Source organism: Rattus norvegicus, chromosome 8 (assembly GCF_036323735.1).
Source record: "Rattus norvegicus strain BN/NHsdMcwi chromosome 8, GRCr8, whole genome shotgun sequence".
In the NCBI taxonomy this organism is placed as follows: domain Eukaryota; kingdom Metazoa; phylum Chordata; class Mammalia; order Rodentia; family Muridae; genus Rattus; species Rattus norvegicus.
In genome coordinates this window covers 81258489-81281003 of record NC_086026.1, presented here as the reverse complement: position 1 = coordinate 81281003, position 22515 = coordinate 81258489, and the positions used below count along the sequence as shown (strand labels likewise).

At 47.1% G+C, this 22515-nt stretch overlaps 1 protein-coding gene across 4 annotated transcripts in view; it reads left to right on the top strand.

The window, feature by feature from the left end:
- Window positions 1-22515, top strand: part of Cgnl1 (cingulin-like 1) — a 151430-nt gene that overhangs the window by 24595 nt on the left and 104320 nt on the right. For 3 of the 4 annotated variants that reach the window (XM_008766286.4, NM_001389277.1, NM_001108164.2), the window contains one exon: window positions 20433-22022. In XM_008766286.4, coding sequence (XP_008764508.1) covers window positions 20448-22022 — 1575 coding nt within the window. In that variant the 5' untranslated portion in view covers window positions 20433-20447. Of the gene's footprint in view, window positions 1-1992; window positions 2149-20432; window positions 22023-22515 lie in introns of those variants that run through there. The other variant, XM_039081510.2, reaches the window with a different exon arrangement.

The window sequence follows — 22515 nt, the reverse complement described above, 5'->3', positions numbered from 1 at the left end:
AGCATGCATACAGTGTGTGCTTACACACTTGAAGAAATTGTTGAAATTGGCCCTGGCCTGTGAGGGTTTTAGATAATTGGAAGCCACTCAGATAAAGTGTAGGTGTGGCTGTGTGTTCTAAATTGAGCCTAGCCAGGGAGTTGTTTTTCTTATGAGAAAAATTCGGAGAAATAGGTCCAATAAAAACCATGTTTGGTTTGAAAACCCAAACAACTGGGGAGGAGTCCTGAACTGAAGGTGCCCTGCAGAGCCTTTCCTGTGGCCTTTGGCGTTCAGACTTGCCAGTCTAGGCCTAGCTGGTGGCTATGGTCCCTCCCTATTTGGAGATTAGAGGCTCCAGCCATCAGCACCAGAGTGTTTGATACAGAGGGCTCAGGACTCAGAGAGTCCTTGCTATTTCACACAAGCTGTGCTATGCTTAGTGTTTTCTTCTTGCAGTTTGAGGACCATGTTTAAGAGGGAGCCTGATTTGGTAAAAGTGGAGCTATGGAATGGCCCAGAACTATCATCTACCAGTCTTAAATGTGATGTACTCATGTCTTAGCTGCTTCTTTCTGCTTTTGCTAGAACGATAAAAAAATAGTGTTTGTGCATGTGTGTTATATGCATGTGTGTGGATGTATGTATACATGCTTGTGAGATGAAAGGGATTGATGTTTTCTTCTGGCCTATGCAGGCACACGCGCGCTTACACACACACACACACACACACACACACACACACACACACAATTAAAAAATTAAAGTGCTAACAAATTGCATGATGGCATTGGGAATGTTTCAGTATCAGTTTGAGGGTCACTGAGGGACTCTGTTGCCAGAGCCAATGTCAGAGTCTCTCCTGGTTGAAGATGGGCGCATTTCATCAGGATCTAGAGCCCGGCATCATGCTGTCTGGGGATAGAGCATTCTGGGCTCTCTGCTGGCTGCCTCTGCCGTCATCACTCTCTCAGACTTACAAAGTTATATGTAAATTCAGTTTTATGCTCCCTCCACTTCAGAAGCCAATCAGCAGGGGAGGAGTTGAATCTTAAAACTGCACTGTCTCTAGAGGGCTTGCTGTCTGATATCCTAGAAGGCTGCCTTCAAACCGTCTCCAGTCAGCTGATTATATAGGGGAGGGGGCGGGCAACAGAGTGTGTCATTCCAGAGTTCAGCCCTCTCCTCCGTTAGATGGTTGGCTGCCTTTCTGAGACCTATGATGTCTTTATTTCTTTATCACTGCCATCCCTTGCTCTCCTCACTCCTGTGACTGGCTGGGCTTAGGCACTTCTTGGACTGTCGTGTCAAATTATTTCCTGCTTGTACCAGCCTTGTCCTCTGGCAGGGGCTGTGCTCCAGCAAACCATTAGAAGTGTGTGGTGTTTAGCTGATAATAATGTGTGCATGCATGCACACATTCTTCTTTCTGTAATATGAAGTACAAGTGAGTCTTCATATACAGAATATAAAAACATTCCCATCTGTTCCTCCAGCCACCTATCAAAGTATTCAGTTGTTCCTCTTGGCAGGGAACTTGCAGGTTAGCTGAGGGGACATTCTGCCATATAAGACCCACCAAAGTTGTTGCCGTTGTTCCTCCTCCTCCTCCTCTTTCTGGCTCTGTGTCTGTGTCTCTGTCTTTCTGTCTCTGTCTCTCTCACACTCACTCATGTCTCTCTCTCTGTTTCTGTCTGTCTGTCCGTCCGTCTCTCTCACTCTCTGTGAGAGTTCTTACTAAGGCTTCCCTGGCTGTCCTGAAGCTCTCCATGTAGACCAGGTTAGCTTCTAACTCACAGAGATCCAATCGCATCTGTCTCCCAAATGCTGGGGTTAAGGGCGTCTGATTTCATCGGCCTTTAACTCACTTCAGTACGCAGTTTCTTAATACTTTGCACCCCGTGCAATTTCCTGCCGTTGTTTTAGTTCTGAAACGTTTGTTTTAGTTCAGAAAAGTTTCTAAGCCAAGTGCATCAAATGCTTCTTGGAAAATTCCAGCCAAGCTTCTGACTCTGTTTTCAGTTACCTGATCGGCGCCGACTGTCTCAACAGCCCGATCAAACTTTCGTGCACCATTCCCTGGTTTCCTTCTGGGGACTGGCTTGGGTTGATGATGTCTTTCCTCTGGGATGGCAACCAGCAGCAGGAACTTGTCCTGGGATGAGACAGGTACTAATGATGGCCTGAAGTGAGAGTATCACTGATTCTCTGGTCCAGGCTACAGACTCATAGGGAACGGATCCAAACCACCTTCTCCCAGGGGCGGGCAGGCATGAGGCCTCCCGGTGAAGAGGTTAATTAATTGACTGCTTGCAGGTAAGGCAGGGTCAGGAAGGCTCCGCCGTGCTCCTCAGTGTCCTGCCTTCTTCCCTCCTGTCCCTGAGCTCCTTTGTGAGATTATCTGGATGTTTTCTGTACGTGTAAAGGGATCAGAGTCTGAGAGTTTGATTCTCAGATTCTTGTCCTCACTGACTCTAGACTCTCATCTCAAATGTGTCTGTGAACGGTCAGCCACACCCAGCAATGGACATTTTTCTGTCTCCTAAAATACCCTGTTTTCTCTTTGGGCATCTCTGTTGAAATGCTTGCTTTCTTGTCTTACAGGTGTGCCCAAACTTTTGACATTGTGACAGGACACTGTTACTTACAAAGTTTGTATTTCACAGCTGTACAATGAGTTACCGAAACCAGTTATAGTGTTTTTAAAAATATATATATATTTTTTGAGATTATTTTTATTTTTATTTTTTGGTGGTTATTTTTTTTGCCAGTATGCGTGTACATGTACAATGTATGTTCAGTGCCCATGGGGGCCAGAAGAGGGTGTTGAGCCCCCGAAACTGCAGTTATAACTGGTTGTGAACCTCCATGTGTGTGCTGGGAATAGCCAGTGCTCTTAACTGGTAAGCCATCTCTCCAGCCCTCATAATGTTTTAAGTAATTTTAAAATGCTGTGTTGAGCTTTCATTTACTGCTATCCTGGGGTATGTAGGTCAGGCAAGCCCAAATGGAATTGTCCCTGCTCTTCAAACCGCCCAGAACGGGAAATCTCCTTTTCACATGACGGCCCCTCTGGCATCTGTAGCTGATGGGAGTTTATTTACTCCTGGTCTCATTCCCTCCTCTGCACCAGTGCCCTCTCTTGGAATCTCTGAAATTGTCTTTACTTAATCCAGGCCCTTGAGACTGAGTCTAGGTTGTAGCTTCCCTTCTGTCAGGGGTGAGGGGATATTTGACACTGGTCAGTAGGGTCTACCTGGCTCTTGGGGCTGTTGTCTTGGACCCTTTCTGGATATGCCTATAAGTCTGCGTGCTTGAGGGACACACGTGTCTCTGGCATGGGTTGGGGGAATTCTTGACTCAATGAGAACCTACTGTGTGGTTAACATTCTGCCCTGTCAATCTGGACCTGTTGTTTACAGCAGTCACACAGCTATCACCAGTGACTTTGTCTAGATGATCTGGTATGGTCTCTTTGCTTGTTCTTTGAGACAAGGTATTCCTATGGAGCTCAGGTTGATCTCCCAGACTCATCTTCCCAAGCACTGATTTCACAGGCCTGTGTTGTATGTCTGGCTCCCTTATTTTAAATAGAAAAAAAAAAAAGGCCCAGAAAAACAAGGTTTGCTTCTCCTCCAGTAGGGACCGGGACTCCTCAAAGATGCTCACGTCTTAATCCTGGAATCTGCGATGATTCTTTGTAAAGTAAGGGGATGGGGTGTAATTACATGAACCATGTTGATCTGGAAGAACAACCCAACATATAGAGACCAGCCCGATTTATTCACTGGGTCTTCATCAGGGAGGAGGGGGCAGGAGAGTTGGTTGGTGACGTTGGACGCAGTCAGCACCAGGGAGATGTTTTCCTTGTGGCTCTGAAGATGCTGGAGGGAACCACGCACTTGCTCATGGGGCTGCTAGGAGCTGAGAAAGGTAAGGCTGCCCAGTTGTGCCCTGAGTAGCTCTGTGACTTTAAGCTTTTAAGTTGGAAAAGCTCCTTCCCCCATCTTACCTGATGGTTTCCTAACTACCTCTAGGCCACTTTGAAGGCACAGTTCCTGTTCCTAACCCCCAGCTTCCTCCATTACCCAGGATGGAGCTGTAGGGAGCGGGTCATGGATAACTGTCCACAGGAAACGAGACGCTGTGTTTCAGAAACCCAGCAATGTACTTGGGTGCTCCTCCAAAGTGGGAACCCAGGCCAGTCCCTTGCCCTGCAAAGGGAGCTTGGAATCCCTGCTCTGGAGCCATCATTGTGTTGTGTCTACCAGGTCTGAGAATAAGAGATGGAAAAAGATAGAAGGAAGGGGAGGGAGAGGGAGGGAGAAAGAGCGAGCACAAAGCAGAGGTCCGATTTACAATGACTCCAGGAATACAGGCTTGCTTCCTCTTGTTTCCCTCATGTATCACAGCTGATAAAGTGCTTCCTCATTCATGACCTCATTCCATCCCATAATGGCCCCATGCTTCCTGCTCTCAGTTTGCTTTCTTGGGAGACCAGCATGGAGGACTTCTGAGCTCACATATTGGAATATAAGAGTTGTCTATTCTGGGTTGGGGACTTAGCTCAGTGGTAGAGCGCTTGCCTAGCAAGCGCAAGTCCCTGGGTTCAGTCCTCAGCTCCGAAAAAAGAAAAGAAAAAGAGTTGTCTATTCTTTCTCCCCCTTCCATCTGCTGTGAATTTGAGATACTTTCAGGTCCACACAGGATCAGGATCAAGGTGGCCTGGAAACTTGTCCTCAATGCTGGGCATGGACACATCTTTGGTCTATGCCCAATGGCTGGTTTCCTGGCAAGTATGCCACAAGCACCCACCACCCTACCCCTGTCTTTTTATAATTCTCTGCAAGGACCTCCTTCCACAACCTACACTGAAGATGAGTTTCAAAGCTCATTTAGTCATTTAAAAAATTTTCTGACTGTAGAGGGGTTCTCCTGGGATCAGAGTGTTGGGCAGCATCGTGAGTGTTGGATAGCGTCCAGGCCCTTAATTAAGATGCCTTTGCTTGGTGTACAGCTGAGTTTTGGAGGCGGATAGGTACACGAAACCTTTGGCTTTGTCACAGCTACTAGGTGACCCTAGGCAAGTGATTGAACCCCTCTGAGTCTTAGTTGCTTCATTGCAAAATGGTGGCAAATTACATGATACCTACCTTGTAGGCTCATAGAAAAGCATGACAAATATGTACTGTTTAGCGTCATCCTTGACACATCGTGAATGGTCATCATGATTTATGACTGTATTAGTAATCATTATTAATTAGTGATAATTACTGTTGTGTTTAGCATCAGACACCTATGGGTAAAGTGGCCCTGCAGTCAAACTCTGCACTGGTCTCTCAGGAGTGCAATGTCCTGTTGTCTTTTTTGAAGGAGAAGTCTTAGATTGATGGGAGTGTCTCATTCATTGAGTTCAAAGCCTGTAGTGTCCGTTCCATGTGGTCTTGGTTTTTTTGGTTTGGTAAGGGAGGTTGACATTAAGTAAAACATTTAAAAATGACATAGATATAGAGTGATAGTTGCTTTGAGGAACACTGTTGGAAAGCCTGTCCTAGAACTTGACCAGGTCCTGGTTTTGGGGGGACCTCATTGTCGAGTGACAGATCTTATGTTCTGCTAGGTGGCTCGAGGCTTTGAAGCCATTGGGTTCACATCCCTACAGGGGTGGCCTATGCTCTGGGGAATTGATGACGGTACCTTGTCTTGTTTTAATATCCAAGTTGCCTGAGTCAGGGGCACCCCCAGTGATCTGAGGTAACTAAGGAGGAGTCATCGCAAGAGGGGAGAAGATTCCCCACATTCGGGTCAGGAAAGCCAGGACACAGAGAGTGCTTATTAAGGGGTGTTTTAACATGGTCGCCTCCTGTACCGAGTCCAATTACACCCCCCGTCAGCACTTCCTGTGTTCACACAAACGTAATGAATATTTTCTCCATGTAGTTGGCCTCCATCTTTTTTCTTCCTCGCTCTGCATACACTCTCCTCTTCACTCCTGTTTGGTTTCACTTGGTTCGGCTCTGTGACTAAGTCCATTTTTTTATTTTCAATCCAATGACCGTATCTCCATTGGAGACACAGACTCCTTGACTCTGTGACAGAGAGGGGAAGAGCAAGGATAGCCATGCGGGAGTGATATTGGTGTATGATGTTTGTTTTCTGCCCTATTGTGCACTTTACTTAGAAGTTCTGTTCTTGGAGAAGGTGCATCTCTGTGTAGGTCGCCTCTCTTCTTGGTCCTTCTGTCTGTGAGGCACAGTTAGCAGTTTTGATAAAGTGTAGCTATATTCTTTGGATGCTGGGAAATTGTTTAAGCTTGTAAGTTATCACCCCACAGATCAGAACCACATAATCCAGGGACAGAGCCTTAGCTCAGCCCCTCTGTGTCATGCTGTGTTCATGGGGCCCCAGGAGGTCATTAACTCATCCTTTCAGGCTAAGCAGTAATCCAAGAACAATGTTTAGAGATGTAGCTAGGTCACCTGCTGAAGGAAGGCCACTAGTAACCTTCCTCTGGTTGCCCAATTAAACCCCAGGCATAGGATGAGTCAGGTTGGCCTTTGTTTTGTTTTAATGTTTTAAAGAAAACCTTATTTGAGGCTATTTTTAGATTTGTAAGAAAATACTGAAGATCGCATAGGAAGTTCCCTTGTGTACCCTTCACTTAGTTGCTCCATTATCAACACTGTGTGTTTACTTAGGGTCTCATGTAACCCAGGCTTGAACTCCATGTAAAGATGAGGATGACCTTGAACTTATGATCCTCCTGCCTCCATCTCTCCAGGGTTTGGATTCCAGGTGTGTGCTACCATACCTGGGCTATCAGTGCTGGGTATCAAACTCAGTGACTCATGTATGCTAGTTGAACACCCTCTGAACTACAACCCCAGCTCTAACACCATTCAATTTAGTTTGTTACACACATACACACACATACATACACACACACACACACACACACACACACACACACACACCCCTAATTAGAAATTTATAACCTGGGTGACCATCCAGTCCTAGATAATTTTGTTCTAGCTGTGACTATTGGGCTCTTTGAGTTGGCTCAAATATGCAATCCCTTTGTCATGGCCATCATCACCACTGTCTTCTGTAATATCTGATTCTATGTAGTGCTCCACACTCCACTTGAGAATTCCCTGTCCCATACTTGGAATCAGCCCCTTTGTCAGTGAGCTGTGGATCTCTCTATGGAGGATTTATTGGTATTAGAAAGTAAGAGGGAAGTATGAGGTGGCTCTTTGCTACTTGAGGGTGGGGTGAGGGTCTTGCTTATGGGCTCTGTCAGCTGAAAATAACAAAGAAGGTGTGTGTGTGTGTGTGTGTGTGTGTGTGTGTGTGTGTGTGGACCCTCACATGCAGACATTTAAATATTTTCACATGGAACCATCTGTGTAGCAGATAATAGATGAGTTCCTATTTATGTCTCCAACTCTAACCATTCACATTATGGGTCATTCTGGCCTTCTCCCTTTGCACACATGTCCCTTCCCCTCCCAACAGTGAGATAGGTACAAGTGGCTCCCACCTAATATCTATAAATTTTACTGTTCAGTGTCAATGTATCTGTACCATGATCCCAGAGTCGTCCGTCTGTGAGAAATGACTATCAGTTCCAGCAGGCACAATTAGTTGTCTTCGGGCTCACAGATCTAGTGCTAACTTTGCAAGCTGTACCCCTCCCCCATTTTCGTGATATTGCTTCAGGTTTTTTATGTGTATGCACATCTGTAGGTATAAGCACATGACTGTGTATGTGGAGGCCAGAGGTTGACCTCAGGTCATTCCTCAGGTGGTGTCACCTTGATATTTGAGGCAGGGTGTCTCATTGGCCTGGAACTCCCCATCTATGCTAGGCAGTCTGACCAGTGAGGGAGCATCTTGTTTCTATTTCCCCAGCACTGGGGCCACAAAGGTGTGTCTGCACCTGTTTATGTCACTTTATTCTTCCTCTGTGGGTTCTTGGGGTCAAACTCAGATCCTCCAGCTATCAAGGCCAGCCCTTTATCGACCAAGCCACCTTCCCAGCTTCAAGTCATCTAAATTCTTTAACAAAGATGTATTTATTTTGTTTCACTTGTATGAGTTTTGCCTACATGCATGTGTGAATAGCATGTGTGTTCCCTGGAGCTCACAGAGGTCAGAAGAAGGTGTCAGACCCCGTTGGAACTGAAGTTACGGTTGGCTCTGAGCCACCACGTAGGTTCTGGGAAACTGAACATGGGTCTTCTGAAAGAATAACCAGTGCTCTAACCACTGAGCCCCAACTTCTTTAAAACCCCAAATGGCCAAGCAGGAATTTCCTTTCTTTGTCTCCTTTTGTGTTATTTTTCCTTTTCCCTCTCCAGTTTTTATTTCCCTTTTCCTATCTTTGCAGTGGTTGTGTTTTTTTTAAACGTTGCCTGTTCTATTTCACAACTTGACACCTGTTTTAGTAAGAATGTCTGCTTCCTGCTGCTGCCAGGACAGTCAGGGCACGAGGTACATTAGTCTAAGACTTCATAGCATGGTGTCTGCTGAGGTCATAGCCGAGGTCAGGAGGCCGCCAGAAGAGAGACATGCCAGAGACCAAAAAAAAAAAAAAAAAAAAAAAAAAAAAAGGATTCTTTGGTTTTCATACAAAATAAAATAAAATAAACTGCATAAATTAGTCCCTACAGGGAAAACCACGGGCGTTCGAATACCTCTGTCCTTCAGGTTCTGTGCACATCGGCTACCCGGCCTGAGCTGCATGTTAATGGTTAATGTCTACCTGGGTTAATGTCCAGAGGCTTGTTTTGGATACTGCAGTCCTGAGTGGGTTAATGTTCAGAGCAAAGACGTCAAGGTCCATAGTGGGTGCATTTAAGAGTTAATTTCGCTGTTATTGCAATCTGAAGAGTTTCTATTCTGTTGATTGTTGTGACGCCATGAGGCAAAGACAAGGGGCCCCATGTTACAGTTGGGCTTAGAGGGTGGAAGATGGACCCCGGTTGCCATGGTTACAAGACTGGTGTGAGCAATATGGTGTCAGGGATGGAGAAGAGCATTGCTAAGCAGAAGTTTGGATGTCCAAAACACAGAACTGGGATCTTGGCAGTGGCTCATCTGGGGGGAGGCTCAGGTGTGTTCGCCTCCGAACACTTTTCTCTTTGTACATTGTCATCCGTCTCTAGGAGGTGGGCGGAGGTGGAGGTGGACAGTGGGTTCTGGAGAGGAGAGACAGGAGTGACTTTGTTTTGTATATTTGGATTATCTTATTGATGTCTTTCCTGGCACTCCCGAGGCACCGAGATAGTTCCCTGGGCTGACACTGTCGTTCTTTGTTAAAACTTCACCATACCCTTCGCTGATCTTGCTATACCCTTAGAAATTTGGCAGCCGCTCAGCACAACACTTAACTACCAGGAGGAAGAAGGAAAGTGACGCCCCCTCCAGTTAATATTGATCCTGCTCAGCTCTTTGCTCATGGGCCCCAGGTTATGTTTGGCATTCGTACTTCCAGGCTGGGGACAGGAGCCAGGTCTGGCAGAGGTTTCGCCAGGGGGTGGAAGGAGAGAGTGTGGGGAGGGAAGGTTGCTGTCTTATAGCTTGGCTTTCCTTTCTCCTTTGAGACAGTTACATGTATTCCGGGCTAGCCTCAAACTCAGTCTATAGCTAAGGATAACCTTGATCCTCCTGCCTATACTTCCCAAATGTCTCAAATATCAGACCTAACCACCACACCTAGTTTGTGTAGTTCTGGGGATCAAGCCACAGCTTCGGGCATGGTGGGCAAGCACTCTACCCACTGAGCAGCACTCCCAGTGTTTCTAAGACACTCCCAGGTGACGCCTTGACTGGCAGCTGAGCACACCTTATGACAGGACACTGAAGCTTTGCCCCACTCACTTCCAAGTTGCGTTGCTCCGGGCCTGGGTTTCTGCATGGCTTTGAGTCTTGCTAGTGTTTTCTCCGACCTTGGCAAACCCTGGAGCCTTGTGAGGCTCTGCTCACTCTGTCTGGGATCTGGGTCAACCTTCTAATTGAGTCTCTGACTTGCCTGGCTCAGAGTTCTAAGCCTGTTGTTGACATGAAAACAGCTCTCTCCTTCAAGGAATATAAGGTAATTTATTCTGAAGCGATATGAGAGACTGGCCTAGGAATATGGAGTCAGGCTGCCTCCAATACCGTACTCCGGTGTGGTAATGCTTTCATGTAGCATTTATAGTTATATAAAAATCAAGATGTTTTTAAGGGACCTTGGGGGCAGCAGGTTACAGCAAAGCCCTGTTTCAGGTCTCAGAAGCTGTGTTTTGATGACACTTAGAAGGGAGTGGTGCATTAACACATACCAAAAAGTCACGTGACAACTATAGGCTGTTAGGTTAGACTAATGGGTAGGCCATGGATGATGGTTATAAAGGAAGCTAAAGAGAACCCAAGATAATTTAAATCTGAATTTGCAACATTCCAGCTTTCAATAATTGCAAGTTTAATCTGTCAGTCTGTCAGTCAGCCTTGTAGAGTCTTTAACTAAGTGTGTGTGTGTGTGTGTGTGTATCTACATATGTATATATGTATGTATGCATCTGTGTCTGTGTTTGTGTTTTCCCTGCAAACTTCAGTCCATACTGCTCTCTCTGCTTGGCACTCTGTGCAAGGCTGGCAATCTCCTTCCAGCTAAAAGTTCCCTTCTTAGAGCAGCCTTCCCAAACCTCTCTAGCAAAAGGGGGTCCTTCTCCACCCAACTGTCTCCCAGGCAACTTTATAGCACATACAACTGTCAGAGTCCATGTTACTCTTTCCCACACAGCGTAAGCTTTGTGGGGCAAGGGCCCCACCACTCCAGAGAACTGCTGCAGGAGGCCGGCAAGCATGATATATCAGACTCTGGGGAAGCACTTAGTGGTGCTGTACAGTCATAGCATGGCCTCTGGATGTCACCGCTTGCTGTAGAGGAAGAGTTCAATATGGTTGGTTGTATGTCATGTTACGACATGTTAATTATGAGCTATAGAAAGAACCAAGGTGGATGGAATGCTTAGATGATGTCTTCATGCCAGTGAAACTTCCTCACTTAGACATCTGCACACAGTAAGGGTGCTTTATTACATAAACCAGTTCCAGGGCCCAGAGTAGGAAGGGACATAGAGCAGACCCTAAGTCCTCTTAGGGAGAGAAAAAAGGATTTGGTGCTTGGAAATCGGAGGCCAGTGGAGACACATCTTTGCTCTGAAGGAGATGTGAATGGTCCTTTTCCTGTGTACATTTCTCCTGACCTCATATGTGCATTTAAACATGGCTCCGTGCCTGGTGTAGTTCAATAAAGGCCCAGCCATCTGTACCAGTGACATGGGAGAGCCCAGAGCCAAAGATGAGGCTGTGCTCAGGGACAGGTGCTCCAGGAAAGAGAAGCTGCTCCAAACCACAGGGTGTTTCCATGGTAGCCAAGTCGTCTAGGACCTGAAGAATCATTGAGAATAGGGCACAACATGCCCGTGTGGCTTTGGGTCGGGTGGCTTTGGGCCAGGGTTTGGATAATATCCTTTCTCTCAGTCACTCAAGAGAGTTGCAGGTTGAAAGGTTGTACCAGAAATGTCCCTGCTGCCACCAACTATAATAGTCACTTTGAACAAGAGATAACCTGTATCTGTGTGTGCACAGATCTGCTAAGGTTCGGTCTTAGGAAGTTTATTTGCTTCTGTTTTAAGACAGTGTTATGTTCTAGTTTTCTTTTGCTTGTCCCATTTTACTTTGAGACAGCAGCTCTTATGTACCCTATACTGTTCTGGAACTCACTGTGTATAGTGTAGGCTGGCCTGGAACTCAAGATCTTCCTACTTCTGCCTCCCAAGAGCTGGTCCGACAGGCCTGGGGATGCCTAGCCCCTTCTGTTTGTTTGTTTTCCTTTTTCTTTCTTTGTTTAGATTTATTTATTTTTATGTGCACTGATGTTTTTTGCCAGCATGCATGTCTTTTGACGGTATCAGGTGCTCTAGAACTGGACTTAGAGACAGTTGTGAACTGCCACGTGGGTGCTGGGAATTGAACCTGGGTCCTCTGGAATTGCAGCCAGTGGTGCTCCTAGCCACTGAGCCATCTCTCTAGCCCCCCTACTCCCTTTTAAACAACTCTACTAGATGGTCTTTAGAAGGTGTTCCTCATTTGTAACAGCCCATTTGGCGCTTTTGCCCAGAAGATTGAGACAGCTGGAGACTTGATTGGTTGTGGTTTGGAGTCAGGAGGTGGGTCAGGGACATAGGGAGCCTGCACCCCAGGAGCACCTCCCAGTGGCTCTGTTTCATAGTTGCTTTGCCACATTTGCCCATGTGCTCTTTCTCTGATGAGGACTTGGGTGAATGTAGGATCCCTAGTTGGTTCTCTGGGACCCCTCAGAAAGCTCAGTCCTCAGAAAGGCGGGGGGAGGGTAAGCATAGGATTCTATTGCAGTAGGCTTCTTGGAGTAGGTTCCTGTAAGTGACTTGTCCATTGGGCACATTGTTGATTTTTCTCCAATGATGCAGGCTTGATGATCCCAGGGCCTGGTCCCTCTCTTACAGCATGCATACCTTGTGACACAGCGGTCATTGGTGGGGAGAAATGCCACAGTGAAACTATGGTTCTTGTGCCTAAGGCAGAGAAAAACATTCTGGCTGGAGGTGCCTAAAGGACAGGGAGTTGTTCTGCGGACTTGCGTTTCCATCATAGGTGTATGTAAATGGGCATGAGGAAGCCTGGCCTTGGCATCGGCTGTCTTCCTCAGTCACTGCTCCAGATCTTATTTTTGAGACAGGCTCTCACCGAGTGTGGAGCTCACTGAATTGTATGTTGACTGGCCAGTGTGTCTTTGTCTTTCCAGCACTGGAATTTCAGGTGGTTACCTGGCTTTTTGTTGTTAAAGGACACTGGAGATCTGAACTCAGGTCCTCATGATTTTATAGGCATTTATCCACTGAGCCTTCTCCCTGGCCCCTGTTATGGAAAATGTAAGGATAAAAACTGTGTGTGTGTGTGTGTGTGTGTGTGTGTGTGTGTGTGTTACGAACACATGAGTATGCAGGTGTAGTTATGTGTGTGTAGAGCAGAGGAGAATGTCAAGTGTCCTCTATTCTTTCCTTGACCTATGAAACAGAGGCTCACTGTTTCAGCTAGGCTGGTAGACCAGTAAATGCCCAGAAGCTGCCCCGGTACCTCCCCGCATCCCGTGCCATGTTTATAGGAACATGCAGCCATGTCCTACTTTTTGCTTTTTACTTGGGATTCAAACTCAGATCATCATACACACTGAGCCGTCTCCCAGCTGGGAACTCAGAGCTGTGTGCATTGACAAGGACTCGTCCCTTTACCCATTCACTTATTCACTCAGTGCCTCCTCTCTATGAGATACTGGGGCAGGAATGTGGCAAGGAGCAAGGTGTGGCCGTGTGACATTCCCACTAAGCTTTGCCGGATGAGATGGGCACAGGGGTGTAGAGTGGGGTGCAGGGATGTGTGCTAGTCTATGGCCCTCCAGTGAAGCTCAGGATAATTAAACCAGACACACTGTGGGAAGCCAGAACATGGAACGACTCAAGAACTGGCTCAGTGAAGCTGGAACTTTGGGAGTCCAAAGGCTGTGCCTTACTGGAGTGTGAGGCCTGGGAGGAAATGACCAACCCACCAGAAGATGTGAAAAGAGTGTCCCATGCTAATGCCACAGGGTCTGGCCTGAGTGACAGGAAGGAGGGACCCTGCCTTCTATCTGGCAAGTCGGGACAATGAACATGTCAGAAAGTGGTTTTGGGGGACAGAAATGTCCTGTCAGAAGAACCTGTGCAGAACTCCAGGGAGCTGAGTGCCAGTGCCTGACAAACGCTGGAAGCTGCTCCAGTGGGTGAGCCCTGGGGAGGGATCAGGCTTTTCCCAGGAAGTAACCCAGGAAAGCCTTGGGTTAGGGATGCAGCTGAGTTGAGAGTGCTTGCCTGGCATGCATGAAGCCCTGGGGTTCACCCTCTGCACTTCATGACCCGTGATGGTGCACACCTGTAATCCCAGCACTCAGGAGACAGAGGCAGGTGAATCTCTGAGTTCAAGGCTAGCCTGGTCTACAGAGTGAGTTCCAGGACAGCCAGAGCTACACAGAGAAACCCTGTTTTGAAAACAAACAAAATAAAACAAAACAAAACAACAACAAAAATCAAAACAAACAAAGCAAACACCCAGGGAGGTAACTAATGCATCCAGTTGGGATTTGACTACAGTCCCTGAGTTAGAAATGGGGTCCCACCACTTTGTGCATTGTTCTGTCTTCTAGTTGTGCCTTTGGGGTTTTTGTTTGTTTGTTTGCTTGCTTGTTTTTAAGTGTGTGTGTATGCTTTTGTGGAAGTGCCCAGAGACCAGAAGAGAATGTCAGATCTCCTCAAACTGGCGTTATAGATGATGGTGAGCCAGCATGTGGGTCCTGAGACCCTAACTCCGTTCATCTGGAAGAGCGACTGGTGCTCCTAATGCCTGAGCCATCCCTCCAGCTCACCCATCTGTTTTTCGTTTTGTTTCTGTTTTTGCTTTTTTGTTTTGTTTTGTTTCTTTGTTGCTGTTTTTTGAAACTTGGTATCAGATAGCCCAGGCTGGCCTCAAACTTGCTTGGTAGCCAAGGATGGGCTTCAGCTTTTGGTTCTCTTGCCTCCAGCCACCAGTGCTGGGATGACAGGCAGGCATTACCCTCTCGGGGTTTATGTGGCACTGGGGACCCAACCCAGGCTCTGCTTAGGGTTAGAAGCTAAGCTACACCCCTAGCTCACATCCGTCCTTTCTGCATCTGGGCTGTATTTTTGGGACTTTTAGAAACCATCTCAAGGGTCAGGACATGAACGTAACTCAAGCACTCTTTTGAGCACGAGCTGAATATTTTTCCGGAGCTTGAATACATGAGGTCCCACTGCATCGGTTACAAGATGTGGGCGTGTACTGGAAGCATAGGGGGACAGCATGTGACCTTTGATAGTCTCTCCTCAGGTCAGACTTTTTTTTGGTAAAATTTATTTCGTTTTTTGTATATTGGTGTTTTCCTGCATGTATGCCTATGTACCACATACATACAGTGCCCTAGAGGCCAGAAGAGACCACTAGGTCTCTGAAACCAGAGTTATAGATGGCTGTGAGCTGCCACGTATGTTCTGGGAACTGAACTTGGTTCCTTTAGAAGAGCAACGAGTGCTTTTAACCACTGAGCCATCTCTCCAGCACATAGTCACTACATTTTAAAATTCTGTTTGGAAACATTAAAACGCCGTAAATAGAGAAGTGACCCGTGTGCTATGAAGATGGAGATGGATACTTCATCCTTATGGAAGGGTGAAGTGGGTGTCTGGAGGGTAGGGGGCACATAAACGTAGCTCAATGCGTATGTTATATAGGTTAGTCCGAGTGAGCCTGGTCTTGAGACCCCAGTTGAGTTGCTATTGGCTACAGTACTGTTAGAAGGACTCTTCTCATCACCTCTTGTTTCTTTTGTGCCGTTCCTTTTGGACGAGGTTGGTCTGACAGAGAGCTTAGCACTCAGTGCTAAGGATGCAGTCATTCCTACCCCAAAGACAGAAGAATTGGGGCTCAAGAGATGGCTCAGGCATTAAGAGCTGCTCTTGTAGAGGCCCCAAGTTCTGTCCTTGGCACCCACATCAGGCAGCCCACAACTAACTGCCTATGACCCCAGCTTCAGCGGATCTGAGACCCCCTAGATTCCACGAGCGCCTGCTCTCAGGTGTACAGACACACAGATACACATATACTCAAAATCGAAAAACAATAAAAAATGTTTTAAAAACCAGAGAATTTCACCGTCAAGGTTACATAAGACCCAAGCTCCCTTGAGTTCTGCTCACCTTTTTAAATCCCACCTTCATTTTCCTGATGGTGTCCCCAGGCTTCCCTGAGTGCCAGGAGGCTGCTTGCCAATCATGAAAATCTTGTCAGTTTCCTGTCTTTGTACTGTGGAAAGCACCCAGGGAACATATAATGCTTTGCCTAAGAAGGGCTGTAGTTTTTCTTTCTTAAGAACAATTTGGGGATATGTTGACATTTTGTTCATCTTAGGCTTCCAGTGTCTCACTTTTTTATTTTTCAGTGTGTGTGTATGTTTGTGTGTCTGTGTGTGTGTATGTTTGTGTATGTGTATGTTTGTGTGTGTCTGTGTGTCTGTGTGTTTGTGTGTCTGTGTGTGTATGTGTCTGTGTGTCTGTGTGTGTCTGTGTGTCTGTGTGTGTATGTTTGTGTGTGTGTGTCTGTGTGTCTGTGTGTATGTTTGTGTGTGTGTATGTGTGTGTGTCTGTGTGTCTGTGTGTGTATGTTTGTGTGTGTGTATGTTTGTGTGTGTGTGTATGTGTGTGTTTGTGTTCATGTGGAGGCCAGAGACAACTTTTGTGATTCCTCAGGTGTTACCTACATGTTTTTCAACTCTAGGATCTTTCACTATCTTGAGATTCACCAATTCTGACCATCAAACTCCAGGGATCTACTTGCCTCTGTGTCCCCAGCCCTCTTCCTCCTCTTCTTCCTCTTCCTCCTCCTCCTCCTCCTCCTCCTTTTCCTCGTCCTCCTCTTCCTCCTCCTCAGATTTTTTTTAAATGTAGGTTCTGAGGGTTGAATCCAGGTCCTCATGCTTGTGTGGCCAGCCCTTTACTGACTGCACAAGCTCTCAGCCTCCCTTTCAGTGGAGATTCTGGTGTGGACATCCCCCCCTCCCACCCCCCAAATCCTGCCTTCCCACAGTCCTTTAGGCAGGCCCTTTAGGAGTAAAGGTTTTGTCACTGGAGGTTTTAACTTGTTCCTGATTAGCCTGGCAGCAGCTTCCTCTGACAGCAGCCAGAGCAGCACATTCAGGGGAACTCACTTTTTAGTCCATGGCTCTCTTTTTATGTCCTGGACTCCCTTAAAGCTGCACTAAGGCTCCTTGGCTTTCCACCTCCCTCTTAGCTGCTAGTTTAAATAACTCGTATGGCAGTGTGGAATCATCCATACAAGGCAAACAGAGTCCCCTGAACATCATGCCTGGTACCATGCCGAGTGCTTGGGCATCGTCATCCTGAGAAAGGAAGCCGAGATAAGGTTTATGATGGTCTGGCTGCTTTTTCTCAGGAGCCAGGATGCCCTCTGCTGTGCCTGGCAAGGGCCCAGGGAATTAGAGTGGAGAGGTGGGGACACATGCACCAGCCTTACGTGACTATCGTGCTTGCTGATCATGTGTGATGGCTCAGAGAGAGGACACGTCTCCATCTGGCATGTGTTTTGAGCTCTGCCAAGAGTTGAGTCTTTGTTCCTGCATACATACCCATAGATCTCACTAACTAAGGCTATTATCATCGCTTAAGCAGCCTTTTCAGAAAGACTCATTTCCACTCCGAAACACCACTTTTATTTGCCAAAGTGCTACAATGTTGCATCCTGGCAATTGATCAGCATTTACTGCCAAATTATGTAAACCCTTTGTGGGGCTGCCTGATGGGGCAAATGTGTCTGGGATGTGTGTGAGGATCTTACACCAGGCCTGGTGCCCGGAGGTAGACAACAGCTGTCCTTAGACGCATTCATTCATTCATTCATTCATTCAGGGTTTATACTTGGGTAGGAAATCTACGTTTGCTTAAGGTGCCCAGCTGAGAAATACCATTTTGAGAAAATGTCAGGTTGGGGTTTGTTGGGAAGGAAATGTGAACTGTGGATGGTTCATGAAATTCAGATATGTGAATCACTTTACCAACCTGGAGCTGGAGTGGGAATAAACCACGGTGGCCATATTCAAAGACTGAAGTGTAATTAGCATTGATCATAGTAACTATGGCAATGACTCTTAAAACCCAGCTGAGCTTCTCATTAGAAAATATCAGAATCTTTTTTCATTGAAGAGTCAGCATGAGTATAAGAGGAGATTATTGGTGAAAAAAAGAAGCCCAGTGGATGAGTTCATTTGTAGAGGGTCTTAAAAAAAAAAGCCACAGGGATGAGGTCTCTTCAGTGGTAGAGTGTTTGCTTAGCACCTGGAAGGCCCTGGGTTTGGTCCCCAGCGCTACCCACAGAAGATTTGTAAAGGATTTTTAAAAACAGTGGGAGAATCCCATGATGCTGCTGCAAAATGGGGTCAAGATGTGGCTGGTAATGTTCACCACACATTGTTCATGGCTCTAAGTAAGATCGCCAGCGTTTAGAATAGAGCCCTCCTGCCCACCTGCTCTGTTTTAAGACACGAGTAGCCCTTCCTGTAAGCTGGCCTAATTTAAACCATTGGGACACACACACACACACACACACACACACACACACACACACACACACACTTAAAAGGGGGACTGACTGAGAGGAGGATGAGTATTGGTTCTAGTGACAGGGAAAGGGCAAGAAGTGTGACCAAAGAAAGGGAAAACAAACATGTATGAGAATGTCATAATGAAGCCCACTATGTGTAATTACACATGCTACTAATTTTGAAACAGTCAATTATCACCAAAATTATCAAGCCAAGGCAGGCAAGATGGCTCAGTAGATACTTACTTGTTGTCGAGCCTGATTACCTGAGTGTGAACCGGCAACCTAAAGAGTGTAAGGAAGAAATACGTTTTTCTTCTGATTTCCATATGTGTGGCATGGCATGTGCCCGTGCGCTCACACACACATAAACATAAACACACTAGACATGTTAAACGAATGTAATAAAAATGATCAAGTTCAAAGGTTTATCTCCTGTCCCCAGCTCTCCTGATAGTCAAGGGATCAACACGTTGAGACCCACTAGAGAACGCGGGTGGAGATGTTAGATATGGTGCCAAGGCCAATGGAAGGGCAGGCCTTGTACTGGCAGAATGCAATCCCCCATGCCTGCAGCATGCTGACGGCTGGCTGTGAAATGCAGCCCTAGATCAGAGAGAGATGCAGGCGAGAAGGGTCAGCATCTAGGGAATCACTTAAGGACTTGGAGATTTGGAGTGGCTAGCCCTAAGAGTGTTCTCAACACCCTGAAGAGAGGGCCGGCTCTTCCCTGAACCTCTCCCTGATTCCAGGAGCACTAGGGAAAAGAAATGGACCGGGAACAAGTGGTGCATGGAGTCAGAGGGACCCACGGCCGCTGGGGCTTCCCGGTGTCTTCTGCCTTGTCATAGGACACCAGTAGCCCAGCATGTGAAGCCCAGCAGTGGAACAACAGCAAAGGGTTTTAAGGACTTTAGTTCCCAATTTTCCCTTGTGGCTAGGGTAGCCAGCAAGTGGGCTTTTCCCAGGAGGAAGCTATGTTTATAGGTTTGTACCCATTGTGAGTGTGGTACCCACAGAGTCCAGAGGGAGGGTATTGGGCCTGCACCAGCTAGAGTTACAGGTGGTCATGAGCCTCCCGATGTGGTTGCTCAGTCCTCTGTAAGAGAAGTACATGTTCTTCGTCACTGGAACATCTCTCTAATCCCATGTGTAAAGAAACAACTAAAGACATGGACTGACCCATGGCTCCACCTGCCTATGTAGCAGAGGATGGCCTTTTTGGCCACCAATGGGAGGAGAAGCCCTTGGTTCTGCCAAAGCTGGATCCCCCAGTGTAGGGGAGTATCAGGGCATGGAGGTGAGAAAGGGAGGGTGGTTGGGGAGGGAGAACACCCTTATGGAAGAAGGGGAAGGGGGATGGGATGGGGGGCTTACGGACAGGAAACCGGGAAGGGGAATAACACTTGAAATGTAAATAAAAATACCTAATAAAATAAACAAAACAACTAAAATATTTGTGTATATTTTAGTAGCAAGAGCTGGGATTGGAAGGAAGCACAGACACAGTTGGATAGGGGTGGGCGGCTGGATGGCCCAGCGGGTAAGGTGCTTGCTGTCAATCCTGGTGACCTGGGGTCTAAGTAGTAGAAAGTGAGAACTGACTTCCGCATGTCTTCTGGTCATGTGCTTACTGTGGCACACATGCATCTGCACACATGTGCACACAAATGCATACACAAGATAAATAAGCGTAGAAGATTTTAAAAGCCAGATGTTCATTAGAAAGGCCTGAAGGCATTTTGAGAGGAGAATTGGCAGAGGAAGGGAAGACTGAAGATGAGCCTCAGATTTTCTTAGCTTTTAACTATTTTCATGGAAAAGTACCTTGCCCTTAATTGCTGGCAACCAGAACGCCCTCTTGGTTAAAGATAAATAGGACAAAGTGTGAGGAAACCTACTAAGGGAAAAAATGACCAGAATGGCTGGAAACCAGAGCCTGAGTTCTGCCAGAGGTGAGGTCATTACACCAGAGCCTGCCCTCAGGCCAGGACTGCAGCCAGTGCTGGCAAGCCAGCAGTCACACGGGCTCAAGGACATCCAGAAAGGAGTGCAGGGCAGGGCAGTGCTCAGCCGTGGATTCTGAAGTCACTAAAGAGTGTCCAGTTGGCTTTGAACCATGACATTTCCCCCTTATAATTACCCCAGACTTTGCCTAAACAGATGTGATTCTAATGTAATGCCCTCTCTCCTCCTGCCAGCTGGGACAGTGAACCATGGAGCTGTATTTTGGTGAATATCAACACGTGCAGCAGGAATACGGTGTCCACCTGAGACTTGCCAGTGATGGCACTCCAAAGCCAAGGAATTCCCAGCCCTCAAAGGCAGGCTCCTATGGTGTCAGTATCAGAGTCCAGGGAATTGATGGCCACCCTTACATAGTCCTGAATAACACTGAACGGTGTCTAGCAGGCATACCTTTCCCAGAAAACAGGCCGTTTCCATCTCCGATGATAAATAACTTGTCCCTACATCCAAGCAATGGAACCGTGTTGAAGGAGAACACGCCAGAGGAACTGCAACTTCCAGAAAACCCATACCTGCAAGCCAGCCCGGTAAGCGGCCAGAAGCAGTTCTCCTTCCACGAGGGCAGGAATGGAGTTCTAGAACGCAAAGACGGGCCCACAAAACTACCCCACGTGCTCAACTTCCAGAGGCACCCCGAGCTTCTGCAGCCCTACGACCCAGAAAAGAATGAGGTGAACTCAAAGAAGCATCACCCACCGGAGAGTCCCTGGCTGAGAAACGCGACAGAGGAAGGGACCAACTGTAAGATGTCCCGGAACTGCTTTCCCAAACCCTGCGGTTCCCAGCCCAACAGCCCTACTCCAGAAGACTTAGCCAAGACCAACATGACAGCTATCCGTCTCTGCAGCTCCGTGGTCATAGAAGACCCCCAAAAGCAGACCTCGGTGTGTGTGAATGTTCAGAGGTGTGCCAAGGAAGGGGTGGGAGAGGAGACCCTTTCCCCTCGACGGAAATCCCCAACAGCCCCCAGCCCACAGGCCTACTCCGAAACCAAGAAAAGCAGGCCAGATGTACTACCCTTTAGACGACAAGATTCTGCAGGACCCATCCTGGATGGAGCTCGGTCACGAAGGTCCTCTTCGTCATCCACGACTCCCACTTCAGCCACTTCCTTGTACAAATTTTTACTTGATGATCAGGAATGTGCCATCCACGCTGACAGTGTCAACCGCCATGAAAACCGAAGGTATATTCCCTTCTTGCCAGGAACTGGGCGGGACATCGACACCTGCTCAATTCCTGGTGTGGACCAGTTAATTGAAAAGTTTGACCAAAAGCCTGGCCAGAGAAGAGGAAGGTCTGGGAGGAGAAACAGGATCAATGCAGACGACAGGAAAAGATCCCGAAGTGTAGATAGTGCCTTTCCATTTGGTCTCCAGGGAAATACAGAATACCTCACAGAGTTCAGCAGGAATCTGGGCAAATCTAGTGAACACCTCCTTCGGCCATCCCAGGTCTTCCTGCAGAGGTCAGTGGCCCAGGAGCACCGTGGGAAGCACAGTCCCATCAGCACCCTTGCAAAACTGCAAGGTGCCCACCCCAAGCCTCCCCTGCAGAACAAAGACGGGAAAGTTCTGAACAAAGGAAGTCAGGAAAGCATAGGGGCAGGTGCCCCCTCCCTTCCAGCACAGAATAAAAAAGAGGAAGAAATCAAAATAGCCACCGCCACGTTGATGTTACAGAACCGGGCTGTGGCTGCCACATCTGATTCTGGTGCCAAGAAAATTTCAGTGAAGACATTTCCTTCCGACTCGAGTACTCAGGTAACAGTGGTGTTTTTTCCTTTTCAGAGTGGCCTAAGCATTGTGCCCTGGGAAGGAGAGTCCTAAGTCTCGAATCCGTAGCAGAACATTTGATGATTTTGTGTGTGTAAGTGCACATTTGCCTATATGTACACATACATAGGTGTGCAGGCACATATGCGTGTGGAGGGCATGGGCTAGCATCTTCCTTTATTGTACTCCACTTGATTTTTTGAGATGGGATCTCTCGCTGAATCTGGCGCTCACTGATGCAGTCACACTTGTCACACACCCCAGCCTACCCAGTGCTGAGGCGTCAGTCATATCCAGTGCCTGGCTTTTACATGTTGGCTGGGGATCAAACTCGGACTCTCATGCTTTCAGGGCAAGTGCTTTACCAACTGAGCCATCTCCACAGCCCTTGCACATTTTTATTATTATCATTATTATTATTATTATTATTATTATTATTATTTTATCAGATTATGTCCCACTGCCAACTGTATGTTTTCTA